This window comes from Saccostrea cucullata, unplaced genomic scaffold, assembly GCF_032062105.1.
Source record: "Saccostrea cucullata isolate Sc308-1 unplaced genomic scaffold, CSIRO_AGI_Scuc_v1 ctg4979, whole genome shotgun sequence".
Classification (NCBI taxonomy): domain Eukaryota; kingdom Metazoa; phylum Mollusca; class Bivalvia; order Ostreida; family Ostreidae; genus Saccostrea; species Saccostrea cuccullata.
The window spans coordinates 10,316-23,841 of record NW_026936227.1 but is presented as its reverse complement, the minus strand read 5'-3'; the positions used below and the strand labels follow the sequence as shown (position 1 = coordinate 23,841).

The 13,526-nt window shown below is 32.5% G+C and overlaps 2 protein-coding genes across 3 annotated transcripts; one reads left to right on the top strand and one right to left on the bottom strand.

Moving 5' to 3' along the window:
• Nucleotides 1-1,110: 1,110 nt before the first annotated feature.
• On the bottom strand, nucleotides 1,111-8,732 carry LOC134245021 (UPF0547 protein C16orf87 homolog). The gene is made up of 5 exons (XM_062727269.1): nucleotides 8,601-8,732; nucleotides 7,579-7,648; nucleotides 6,597-6,703; nucleotides 3,370-3,469; nucleotides 1,111-1,284 (listed from the first exon to the last, which is right to left on the bottom strand). The coding sequence occupies exons 1-5, from the start codon at nucleotides 8,661-8,663 to the stop codon at nucleotides 1,163-1,165; spliced, it is 462 nt and encodes a 153-aa protein (XP_062583253.1). The 5' UTR covers nucleotides 8,664-8,732; the 3' UTR covers nucleotides 1,111-1,162.
• Nucleotides 8,733-8,878: 146 nt separating this feature from the next.
• Nucleotides 8,879-13,259, top strand: LOC134245023 (cilia- and flagella-associated protein 77-like). Of its 2 annotated transcripts, XM_062727271.1 has the most exons (7): nucleotides 8,879-9,066; nucleotides 9,411-9,510; nucleotides 9,915-10,158; nucleotides 10,247-10,349; nucleotides 10,642-10,695; nucleotides 12,004-12,108; nucleotides 12,449-13,259. In XM_062727271.1, the coding sequence occupies exons 1-7, from the start codon at nucleotides 8,971-8,973 to the stop codon at nucleotides 12,581-12,583; spliced, it is 837 nt and encodes a 278-aa protein (XP_062583255.1). In that variant the 5' UTR covers nucleotides 8,879-8,970; the 3' UTR covers nucleotides 12,584-13,259. The 2 variants fall into 2 exon arrangements, with proteins under 2 accessions (XP_062583255.1, XP_062583256.1); XM_062727272.1 differs by lacking the exon at nucleotides 10,642-10,695 and having other exon boundaries at nucleotides 8,881-9,066.
• Nucleotides 13,260-13,526: the final 267 nt, after the last annotated feature.

The window sequence follows — 13,526 nt, the reverse complement described above, 5'->3', positions numbered from 1 at the left end:
TATCTGACACTTATTTCGGGTCTCCCAGAGCAAAACAAAGATCTAGACTTTGCCATTATAATCATAATGGGAGGTAGGGAGCTCAGTGCTCAGAGTATATATACCTCTGGTTTTTTGGTTGAATTTGTCACATCAGATACATTCTCAATCTGTTCAAATACTTTACTTACCATTCACTGATTGGGTTCATTCTACCTATTCCCACTTTTTGAAAATCATGTAGAAAAAGGTAAGATTTTATGTGGGAATAGGTGGAATTTTGTGTAAACAAATAATTGACTATGTTCTTAAATTTAGGTATTAAGTTGCTTTTTTTTGTAAGATTTTTTTATTATTTCAAAAATCCGAAATAAATAATATTTTCTTATAGATGCATTTATTATTTTCTGTCTTAAAATGTACAAAATACAAAATAAATATGCAGGTAAATCTAAACATCTATTGTTATTTGCAAGTGGGAATAGGTGGAATTGAGATTTCTAAAAAGTGGGAATAGCTAGAAGACACCACTGATTGTCATATACCTGATTATATAATATCACGTAATATTACACACCAGTCACATCGCAGTGAGATCGGCAGTCTGTGTATACACAGCAAACATAATTCCAGACATCCATTATCAAGAAACATGAAACAAATTTAATACAATTAATACAAAGTTTTCATTATTTATGGGAATGTTTGAAAAAACTCGAAAGATTAGGTTCAAAATCTTTTTTTTAAAACAAAAAATACGAAAAATAAAAATAAATTTGAATAATTTCACTAATTTTTTTTTGAAACATTTCTCGTCTTGATAAAAATAAGAAATTGTATTTTAAAATATATTTAAAATACATGAAAAACCAGAAGTGCCCCCCCCCCCCCGCCTTAAGGGGGCCCCCAGACCCCCTGCCTGAAAATCTTGGAATGTCAACCTAAAACATTTCTCTTGAATACTTTGCAGCACTTTGTCACTGATGCTGACAGTGTCTTCTTTAAAGTATAAACTGTAATAGGAAATCTCACTTATACAAACGTCAAGTTTGTTTGACTTATTCCTGACTGCATGGGGCCATACAATTTTAAAGTATGACCAGTCAAGTATAATGCAAGAAAGATTGAATCTATGTTTAAAATGAATTTAATGAGTGAAATAAAAATAATGTTAAAAAAATAATTAACGAGATTTCTGCTGCCATCCCTCCAGAGCACTAGCGATTTTCTCCAGTGCTTCTACTGCTCTCTCTTCAAGTTTTAACTGTTTTCTCTTCAAGTCCAGGAGATCATTCATTTTACTGTCTTGAAAAATAAAAAACAATTTATTACATATATATTTAAGCATACAGTTAGAGTCTACAAAATTTGCCTATTTTTTGTTTTTTTTAAAACAAATGAAACAGAAATAGAGACTGAAATTCAACAAATTATGACCCCATGGCAAAACTTAAGGTACATCTATGATTCAAGCCTAATATTCCGACGGACCAATACTAAGTAGTCCGACAGCCCAGTAGTCCGACGGGCCGATACTCCGACAGCCCAGTAGTCCGACGGTCCGATAGTCCGACGGCTCGGTAGTCCGACATTTTGACCATTATCAATATTTTTAATAGAGTTAAAAATTATTCCCATCAAACATTATTTCAAGGAAATTACGAAAAACCGCCAAAATAGACCCTAGTAAAACACTTAGTGAAAGAGTTGAAACAAAAATTCAACTTTTCATTTCCCAGGATTGAAAGATCGAGCCAATAAGGGTGCGTGTTTGTGTTTTGTCTGTCTTCCATCTATTTGTTTGTCAACTATGACCTGCCAAAAATAGCGTTTTGATTACAGTCGCCGGGGAGGGGGGGGGGCTGTTTCAACAGAAATTTTTAAGAAATTCTGAACTCGAAGGAAACGGATAATTTCATTTCCTTTCTAATTTCCATGATAATAATAACTGAATGTTTCATATAAAAGTTTTCAAATTAAAAAGTTTTTTCTATTTGTTTAAAGCAACTTATAAAGATAGGACTTTTCTGTAAATTAAACAATTAAATCCAATTGCGTTTCAAAGATATAAAAGAGGCAACCTTAGCTTATTAGCTTAGCTTTTTAAATGTCAAATCGGTTTTTTTTAATTTGAACGTAAATATCGGTTACGTACATCATGTATACTTACAAATTACATCCTATTACTCAGTATTATCTCAGACAAGCCATAACTTTAAGAATCACTAAAACTGAAATATATTCTGCCATACAACAGGGAACCACGGGAACGTAGCATCGTTTTTAAAATGGGGACAAAAAAAAATTCAAATTATCTGAGGAATAAAAAAAAACATAATAAAAAGCTATATACCCCGATACTTTGATTACGGGGACATAAAAAACCCAAAGCAAAACCTACATGTATTTTATGGGGGTGATAATTCTTCATTATTAACTTTCCATACCAACTTAACACAGATCCGCGTTTTCGAGGGAGTGTGTTTCTGGAGGGTGCAATGTCACATTTTCCTTTTTTGTAATGACTGGATGCAAACTCAATGCCCCCCTTTAGATCCGCGCGTGAAGTAAAAATTATGTAAATATTATGTTATGATATTCATTGTGCGTAAAGTAAGGTCGAACCCAATGAAATTTCTGCGCGAAGTCGACAGTTGCACAGACAAGGGGTAATTCTTCCTGTTATCTGCTGTGCGAATTAGTTTTATGTGACTACAATTATCGGACCGTCGGATTACCGGGCTGTCGGACTATTGGACCGTCGGATTACCGGGCTGTCGGACTATTGGACCGTCGGATTACCGGGCTGTCGGACTATCAGACCGTCGGATTACCGGGCTGTCGGACTATCAGACCGTCGGATTACCGGGCTGTCGGAATACTGGGCGGTCACCGTACTAGAGAAAAAAATCTATTTCAAAAAACCTTGGAAACACATCATGAAAATAAAAAAAAAGAGAAATACAATACATTATATTAATGAAGTCATTCATGTTCAAAGTTCTATTTAATTTGGACAAGGATGAAGTAGCAATTTGAAATGATTTAATTTACAAAAAATTCTTTTTTTATACAAATAACGTCTACTCTGTTTTTATCAAAAAACTGAATTAAGAATCTTTAATGTGCATATAATTTCATTTTGTTAGTTTTGAAAGCAGCTTTACTAGAACTGTTGCATACTACAGAAACATTAAATAAAAATTTTAAAAAATTTCCAAACAGTTCACAAGAGGAACATCAGTCTCTGTAATTTTAAATCAGGAAAGAATTGAATTTTTCATAAACTACAAAGGGAATTAGGTCAGAAGTACATGTCCAGAATATCAGTTGCTGATACAGATTTATATCGATCCTTGTACATACATACAACTGCAGACTCACGGTTACCTTTAGAAATGGACGAGGATGACACATTTTTACTTGTTGATCCTTTGGGTCTCCCTCTTTTTCTGCTATTCAATTTTGTAGGTGCATGTATAGTCTTGGCCTGGGGTATTAAAAAAATCTTTAGTACATTGTGAAAGTTATTTTTTTTTTTCATTTAATACATGTTTATGCCATTCAATAAAAGCTACAACTACTTTAACTCGCAAATTAATGATTTCAAACTGACGAATCGTAAATAAATGATTATGCAAATAAGTTATATCTAGAGTATGAGTTTCCTACTGTATCGAAGATACAGGGTAAGGCGGGAATCAGATTCAGCAATAGCTCGAGCCCACAGGCACCTGACGTTACTTATTTTTCTTTTAATAAAGAAAAAATATACACATACCTAATAAGGTTTGTGTATATTGTTTTTATTAAAAGAAAAATAGGTAACGTCAGGTGCCTGTGATCGAGCCCCTCCCCCTGTATCTCTGATACAGTAGGAAACTCGTACTCTAAATAACTTGTGACATGACCTTTCTTATGACCTCACTAATTTACATGAGTATTTGGGTACATATTTCTCAGCCAATTAGATGATTTTGCAGAAAGTTGATTTCGTACCCATTTTTATCAGTGGCAACTAAAATGCAGAGATAGATGAAGGTGCAGGTATCTATCAACAATTTAAATAATTTTAATCATGACCGGTGATGCATGTGCATATAATTTGTTTTTCTGAAATTTAATTTAGATTTGATTGCGTAGGTTTGATCCTCTGTTTTTATCTGCTTTCTATGTTTTTTTTAATTTAAGCTGAGGATACTGTGCAGAACATTTTGATACATATTAAAGATACATGTGGGTACGAAAGCCCATTGAGCTCATTTTGGTAGGTTAAAAAAATACAATTTTCGCGTTATAACGCGTAACTTTCGCGATATAACGCGTAACTTTTGCGAATAAACGCGAAACTTTCGCGATATAACGCGTAACTTTCGCGAATTAACTCGTAACTTTCGCGATATAACGCGAAATAATATGCATATATAATAATGTTACTCAGGAACCTTGCATGATCTTGACTGACAGATAAGAACATGAAAACAAGAACTCTCAGCAACTCTCAGTGGCCTAATTTCATTGAAAATGATGCAAATAATATATTTCTAGAGTATAAAGAAATTGTAAACCTTTATGATGTTCAAAAGTCTACCTCTCTGAAACCATCCCTATTGATCTATACAAATATTTTTCACTTCAAATTCTATTTTGCAAAAATTTTACTAGAATTTTAAAAACTACACGGTGAAACTTATTCATTTTATTCATTAAAACATAACCCAAGTACAGTTAATACAAATTATTTGACAAAAGTTTGTATCATCTGTCCTATATGATTATGAATCTACCCCCACAGAATATGATTTTTCTTTTTTTTTTGGGTGGGGGGGGGGAGGGGGTGAAAATCATTTGTGAACTACCCACTCTATCATTTCCAAATTTTGTTCAGTGCAGCACTCTTGTAAAATTCTATCCTACATGTAAATTCACCTCAAATTTTGAGTAAATGCATATACTACATACTGTGTCTATCACATTTAAGATACGGATACAGCTTTCAGTCATCATTAATTTCGCGAAAGCGGAGGACAATACAGAACACTTTTTTTTCTTATGTCTATCACATTCAAGATACAGATACAGCTTTCAGTTGTCATTAAAAGAAGGCATTCTGTATCATAGTTATTGAGCAGTTTCTGCTCATTTGCATAAGAAACGCCCACAAAAAAGTGTTCTGTATTGTTCCCCGCTTTCGCGAAAGCGAGGGGACATTTAATCTCATTCGTCTAGCTGTCCGTCAGTCTGTCCCTCACAAAAACTTTTACCTTGCCCATAACTTTTGATTTAGTGGAGGTATGACGTTCATATTTCACTTGTTTATTCATTGTGACAAGACCTTTTTTTGGGTACCACCAAATTGGTCTTTTGACCATGACCTTGTAGTTTGACCCACTTTTACACAAAAATTCCAAACTTTTGCTTTGGCCATAACTTTTGAATGGTAGGTACTAGGACTTTCATATTTCACATATGTATTCTTTGTGGCAAGACCTTTCATTGGATCCAACGACCTTGACCTTTTGACCTTGGATATTTACGTAAGTATGAAAAAATTTAACCTTGACCATAACTTTTGAACGGTAAGGGCTAAGGATTTCGTACTTAACATATTTAATGTGAGAAGACCTTTCATTGGATATCAAGGACTTTTACCCTTTGACCTTGGACTTTAACTACTTTTTAAAAACTTTAACCTTGGTCACAACTTTTAAACGGTAGATACCAGGACTTTTATATTTCACGTATGTATTCTTTGTGGCAAGACCTTTCGTTGGATACCAACAACTTTGACCTTTTGACCTTGGAGATTTTTTGTACATGTGAAAAAATTTAATCTTGACTATAACTTTTGAATGGTAAGGGCTAGGGCTTTCATACTTCACATATGTAATCCTTATGAGAAGACTTTTCATTGGATACCAAGAACTTTAACTCTTTGAAATTGACCTTGTAGTTCAGTGATGATTTCTAAATAAATTGCATATGATAGGGTGTTCATATTACACACAATATGTCATAAAAAATGACATCTCACTCACAAAGACACCGAAAGCGGGGGACCACAATTCCTTGAATTTGCTTGTTCTACAGTTGACTTCAAAAGAAAACTCGCAGGTCATGTCACAATAGTTGGTTTACAGAAATCTTAATCTCAAAACAGTTGTTATGTTGAAACATCGAAAATCATATCATGATTAACAGGAGGGATAACTTTTAAAGAAGTAAGAGAATCTCTTGTCATGCCATTACATTCCCATCATCCCCTTCTACATTGAGATAACAGAATCAGACTGAGAAAATTAAGTCACAAGCACGTGACAAAGGGGTACTAAAAATAAGTCTGCCCATAAAAAAAAGGGGGGGATCAAATTATTAATTACTACTTCTTTAATTGTGTACGGATTATCTTGGACGTCAAATAACTACACCACATTATGAAAACTGATAACCAGTATTTTCTTCTTTTGAGCTAGAATGAACTCATTGAAATGCTTTATAATAGAAAATCACTACCAGTATTTAAAGTAGGCACCCTGTATTATTGTATTCAAAGGAACATGCAATATGTGTATATATTGAATACTGCATGAGCACATGTATATTTGTAGTAATCTTACTCGTTTTGATGAGATTTCTTCAATTTCTGAGTCAAAATAGTCTGGTTTTTGGGTAACCCTCTTTGATTCCTCTGCTTCGTTTACTTTATCCTGAGGTGAATCATTACCTAAAATGTAAAATACTGTTAAGTCAGTGTTACTACTTAAGGAGTGACAGAATCCACAAGAGATTCTGAGTGAGTGATGATGGACCAAAATGCTCATCTCAGTCAGTATGATGGCTGCTGCTCATTCCCAAGTAAAATTTTGATCACATATTGTTGCCCCACCTAAATACCCCTTGGGGTCATGATTTGAACAAACTAAAATCTATAATATAATTTACTACCAGAATATGCTTCTATATCAGTATGACAAATCCAAGCTTTGTTTGTTGTTCTTGAGAAAAAAATTTAAGATTTTTTTCTATGTATTTACACATAACGTACACTTTGATCCCCCATTTGAATCTCCCTTGAAATAAGGAGTGGCCCTTTGTTTGAACAATCTTAATCCACATCTCCAAAGAATGCTTTGTTCAAATTTCTTCAAAATTGATCACTTGAGTGTGGAGAAGAAATAAAAAAATATGAAGATAACGAACAGACAGATACTTATTAATAAAAATCAGATTCATGAAGTATGAAATAAAAAGGAAAATGGTACTGAGTAATAAAGTTTCTGATAAGGCCTCATTAAAGTACATGGTATAGAAGGAGTAGCGGATAGATGTGCAACAGATGCAGGACAGATGAATTGACAAAAGTGCAGACAGATGGACATTCCCATCACTATACACTGTATATACTCCTGCTGGTTTAATAAAACAATAAAGAACTACCAGGTATCAACTATAAATACTGATTTATTACATACATTCTCTGTTTATATAATATGCATGATTTGAATAAACACATTTGTATAGCATTAGGCAAGACTTTGAAGACGTTATTGTATATGTCTTCCTTTAATTGATATTTGTCTCAAAATCATTTAATCTTACCTGTTGGGGATTGAGACTGCCTAGAAATAAACTCATGTCCACAGGTACAAAACTTGACTGCTATGGGTGCCTTTTTAAAAAAAAAAAAATAGAAGAAATTTAGTATTTTTTGGAAGTAATTGAATAATTAAGCTGGTTAAAACATCAAGCAAAGTTGCATACTCAATGGTAGCTGCAAAACTGTAGGCATTTAATATGGTTTTACATTACATGTATTAGTCTTTGACCATGCATATTTAAATGCTACAGATCCCATAATACAAAAGGTGCAATTTACGGTGCAAGATTTTCTGTACACTGTAAGAGAGACTTTCTCCACTTTCCAGCATTAGTCATGAAATCATCTACCTTTCACTCCCTAAGTTTAGACACATATTTTAACCAACACGTACATTTTATATGTTTATCTGACTATAAAGGGTTGGGAGGTCGATAAATTATACAGGTTGAATTTAAAATGAGTCTTGAACTTGGGAGTGAAAGGTAGATGGTTGACTTAAATGCTGGAAAGTGGAGAAATTCTCCCTAACAGTGTGCAGAAAATCTTGTGCCGATTGCAACTTTTTTCCAATAAGGGATCTGTAGCATATCATGGCGAAAGACTAAAATATAAAACCCTAATGCTACAGTTCTGCAGTTAACTCAATAGCAAGTCTTTTCGAAAAGTTTGTCAGTTTATCATATGTTTTTTGGGAAATCAGCATTTGGTGTAGTTGTGGTTATATTATAATTTATATAAACACCTAAATTACAGAATAGTTGTGGTTAACATCCTGCATGCATATGCATGTATACATGTATGTAAATGTGACAAACTCCTTTGCTTGTGTTTAGATTATGATTATGTAAATAATTAATGTGTCGTGGTATATTTTTTTTTTCTGCCATTGAATTCAAGACAGGGCCAGGGGTAATTCACATGATATGAACTTATGAATCGTCTGGAGACATATCAGTACATCATAAATATCGACGACCTTGACATAATGAGAATTTATGTCATTAACACATGAATGTGCTACCTCTTTGTTACATTCTGTGCATTTCTTCGTCACCACTTCGCGTCCTTTTCTTCTTCTTCCCATTGTTTAGCAAAATTTCCCTCTGATATTTCAACGCGAAATTCGACCATCGGATCTTCTTGTTTTTACCGTAAATGATAATAATGAAATCCAAGGAATTCCGATTGATGTCCATCATTCGTAATACCTCAGACACTTTCCTTGCGTCACAAAAATTCAAGAGGAGTTATCGTTTATATCCGCAAGGGAGCGCTGTAAAGCGGAACTCGGATTATTTATTGTCTCTATGGTGATTTCTTGCATGGCTTCCGCATAACAACTGTTTAGCTGTCAGTAATACACATAAGGACATTTAAAGGAAAAAGGGAAAATGGCAGTCGTTGGACAGAATCCATTTCACTGTACAGCAGCGGGAGAACTTGGAGCTCACCGCGAAACAATGTTAAACAACGAATTGCTCCTCAGAGTAAGGATACCACAGCATTTTTATTTTAGTTAAACAATTAAATACCAAGTCGCTGTGCAATAATTACCACGTCTTTCACTTAACAACATTTCTTAAAAATAATATATGCTGTACCTGAATTTTATGGAACAGCAGGGACCTATATACTAGTATGTAGTCCTGCATGAGAACAGTTATATTAAAGAGTGTAGGCTGCCTACATGTACCTATAGCTAAATTTTGTATGGTGTCATAATTCATAAATGCATATTTATGTGTACACATAAATCCGTAGATTTTGATAAATGTTTAATTATACGCGTGTAATTATCATAAGTTTAAACCTATCTTGTATTGTTTTATAGACTGAATTAGGGAAACCAAAGAGACGAGGATATGGTACTTTAGGGGAGGATTTTATTTTTGGTCGCCCAAATGAAGCCAGACACGGTGGTGCAGATGATGGTGAGTTTTAAAAACTTTTCTAAATCATCAAAATAAATATCTCAAATATTGTATGTAGTACTAGTTATAAATAAGCTCATTATATTCCCATGTTATCACTGATTTTGAGAAAAATATTTTCTTAATCATGAATGGGTTTCAATGCTATCAGCAATATCAGTAAATCTATAGAAGTAAAATTCACTTGTTTTGCCTTACACTTTACAGACATAATTGTAAACCAATTGCAAGTGTCTTAGTAGGAGCATGTCTCAACAATATGAATTAAACAAATCCTTAACAGTGGGGTCGTACTGTAAAATTCACATGGTGATTGGTGAATTGTGTCTATAGCAGATACTGGTACATAAAGTAAAACCTGTCTATACAATAGGAAGAGTAACTAACTTGATACATATTTACAGCCTTGCATGGTTGGCCAAGGAACCTTTCCACAACTACATTACCATTTGCAAGAAAGGACAAAAAAGCAGAAAGAGATTTTATGGCTCTCAATAAAGCTGCAGTGCAAAATGGACTAGTCACAGCTGGGGAAAATTATGAATTTAGAGCAACTCATGATGTCCGCCGAAAAACAGCCGGGTCAGAAAACACAAGGCTGAGGACAAGAAGAATACCACCAACAATGGTGTTCGGAATATCTACAAGGTAGCTAGTTTGTTAAAAATTTTAAAACTGTTTTCAGACTTGAATTCAATACTTGTACAGAATAAAGGTAAATATTTTTGTCTTGTAGGCCATCTACTCCAATTTTTGATTTATTAGAGCACAAATACCAGGATAAATGGTTACAGCAAAGAAGGCAACAGGAATTGGCAAAAAGGAAAGAAGAAACACAGGTATTGAAGCATAAATAAAAATGTAATTTTGCCATGAGTAAAATATTTACATGTGTAATATGCACTTTGAGAAACTGCAAATTGAAAATAAAGCTCACATGATCTGGTAAACATTTCTACAGTTTTCATTATTTAAATGTTTTAAGTACAATGTGTTAAAAATATAATGTTGTTTTTACAAAAAAACATATAAGTAAAATTAACTTTAAGAATTATGCTATAAATATATCAATATTTACTTAGTGATACTATAATTGATTTGAAACTGAAACACAATGGTTCTCCTCATTAGAATCCAATAATGCCTGAACCCAGACTATCACAATCAGCGGGGCCATACCCAGTTGTGAGTGTTGCAAATTGCAGCAAAATTGTGTGGTGGTTTTTTACCCTAAAAGATGTAGAACTTCACTTTCTTCGCTTTTTGAGTTTACGTAAAAAAAATCATTTTTATCACTTGTGTATATTATAATATATTTACTCCTATAAATATTAGTTACATTTTGAACACTCAACAAAAACTTCTTAACAATCTAATTAAAATATAAACACTTAAAAATAAAAGTTAGCAATTAAATGTTTAAAGTGAAAAATTAAAAAAGAAAAACAATTTTCATGAACTCAGAGACCTTTAAGATTTTTTTTCTAGAAAAAAGTAACTTCTTTGTTTATTAACAGCTAATTTCTTTGTACTAACTTAGTTATTTTCCCCCTGAACTTTGATGCAACTGTGTGGCTTAAGTTTGAATGTGCAGAATTAATATCCAGTGTGATTATCCTTCAAACTATGTAAAATTATAGCCATTACACAACTATACATAGACTTCTTAAATATCAGAGACTAACCTGAATTGTATAACTACATATTTTGTCTAACAGAAAAGGAAACACTTATGGGAAATGAAGGTACATACTGAATGCAGAATTATATACTATACTTTTTCATGTATGTGAATGGCTTGTATCATGTTTCTTGATTCCTCGACATGAAATTACCTTGGACATAGTTACGTATGCTTCATAGGATGTTTCCATTTCATGATATTACTGTAGCTTCTGAACTGATATGCTGATGCATGAAAAATCTGGCTTTGATCAATTCACTCAATAAAAATCTGATTTTTTACATTAATGTTTTAAGTGTTAGTAAATTTGCTATGAAACATGCTTGAAATGATGTTTCATTCTCTATCAACTATAGCAATTTATAGAATGTGTATAGAATTGTGGGATAACCACAATTACATGTAGTAGAAAAGAAAAACACATAATAGTATAATTATGATAGCAAAACTTATAATAAAAGCTTTTTTTCGCATTTGACTTCTTTAATATTACTGAAATCATAATATTAGCATGTTAGTTCTATAACTTTTCCTTTGTAATCATAGATTCCCTGCCCCTTTTCTCTCTTTTGAAATTTGTATACATAAAACTTTTTTCTTCTTTTTTTGTATCAAAATAATTTTTTCTAAACATGCTTAATTTATAAAATTCTTAAATGTAAAATGTTGAACATCTGAAAGTAAAACAAAATGTTTCAACTTTGTATTACTCTCTTACAGAGCTTTTTAATAAAATGAAATGAGAAGTTAATTTTAAGGCATTTATTTTTTACTTGCAATAATTTATTATGTTTATTAACTTTTTTCAGCAAAAAAGAAACCCTAGTAAAGTTTATGAGACGAGAGCCTCACTCCTGCGAACGTATCAGAATCCAGTCGAGCCCGCCCCTCTCTGGCAAATGTCCAAGTTTAAGGTGAGAGCAGAGAACATCAATTTTACAATATATGTTTTTAACTTAAGCTTACTATATATTGTTAAATTTAATCTAGAGTCAAAACATATAGTTCAATTGTAAGGTAAAAATGGTATAAACCAAGGCATATTCCCAGATTATTAAATTTACTAAACTTATAGTAAAGTATAATATGATTAATTATTCAAGAGTTTTAATAAATAGATCTGGTAACTTTCAACTATATTAATGAAGATATAAAATATGAACTTAGTGCCTGATATTCAAGCTAACTCAAAGGAATGCATACTTTCACCTAAAAAACCATACTGTTTAACTGTTTATTTTTCTTAATTTACAGAATGCTGCCCGTCCTTCATTGGAAACATTCCGTTCTCCAAAAGCCAGGGAACTAGCATACAATAATTTCGAGTCAGATCAAATCTCCAGGAAAGGGAAACTCGGACACGGTGTCTATGAATCTGCAGTTAATTAAGTTCACTTCTAGACTCTTCAACTTTCATTTTAATCATCAGATTCTTGAAACTGCGATCTTGAAGTTGACCAGTTTGTTAATAAAGTATTAATCTGTCTGCTTGCCAGTAGAAAAATTGCATGCGTTAGGTTTGATATAAATTTTGATTTGTACAAAACATAATTTTTGATAGACAATTTCCTTTGATATACTTTCGAGTTTTATAACCTTTTGTTTTAAAATTGCATGCGTAAATTTTAATCATGAGTAATATTGACCGTTTGCTAACTGACGTAATTTAAGTGCAAGTCGGTCACATAAGACTTAAGATTTAAGTTTTATTTTTTTTTTAAAATACGTTATTTTAATGCATCCTGTTTGCCCCTTGTCATCGTGTGCTTAATCTGTCTATGGTGTGTCTGTGATATTAAAATATCGAGTTTTTCCATCAAAAAATTATTATGTTATTCCAATGATTTGTGCAGCAATATATCACCCTTGATGAAAAAAACCCAATCATGCACCAAATCTCAGTTTCTTTACAGTATATCATGACATACGTGATATTATAAAAATTATAAAGCTTTTGTTTTATCATTGGATAAAAAGTCTGTGTATTTACACTATCATTCAAACATGAAAAACTCCACAATGTTGTGTTTGTATTTATGAATAAAACCGATGAGGAAAATATCAATGTAGTTTGTGGTATACTTTTATTTTACGTATTATATATTAGTTCGTAAAAAAATTTGATGATCTTTCAAAAACGGGCAGATAAAAGTATTGCAATACTTGTACTGTTAAGTTCCTTTCTTTCATAAAAATCCTTTTAAATTACAGTAAGTAAAGAAAGTTTGAAGAGTTGAGAAGCTAATAACTTCCCTAAGGTTTTACAAGGCTTTAGTATGCTAGATATTGAGCAGCATAACATAACGGAGTAATAGTTATTCGTTAAATTCAA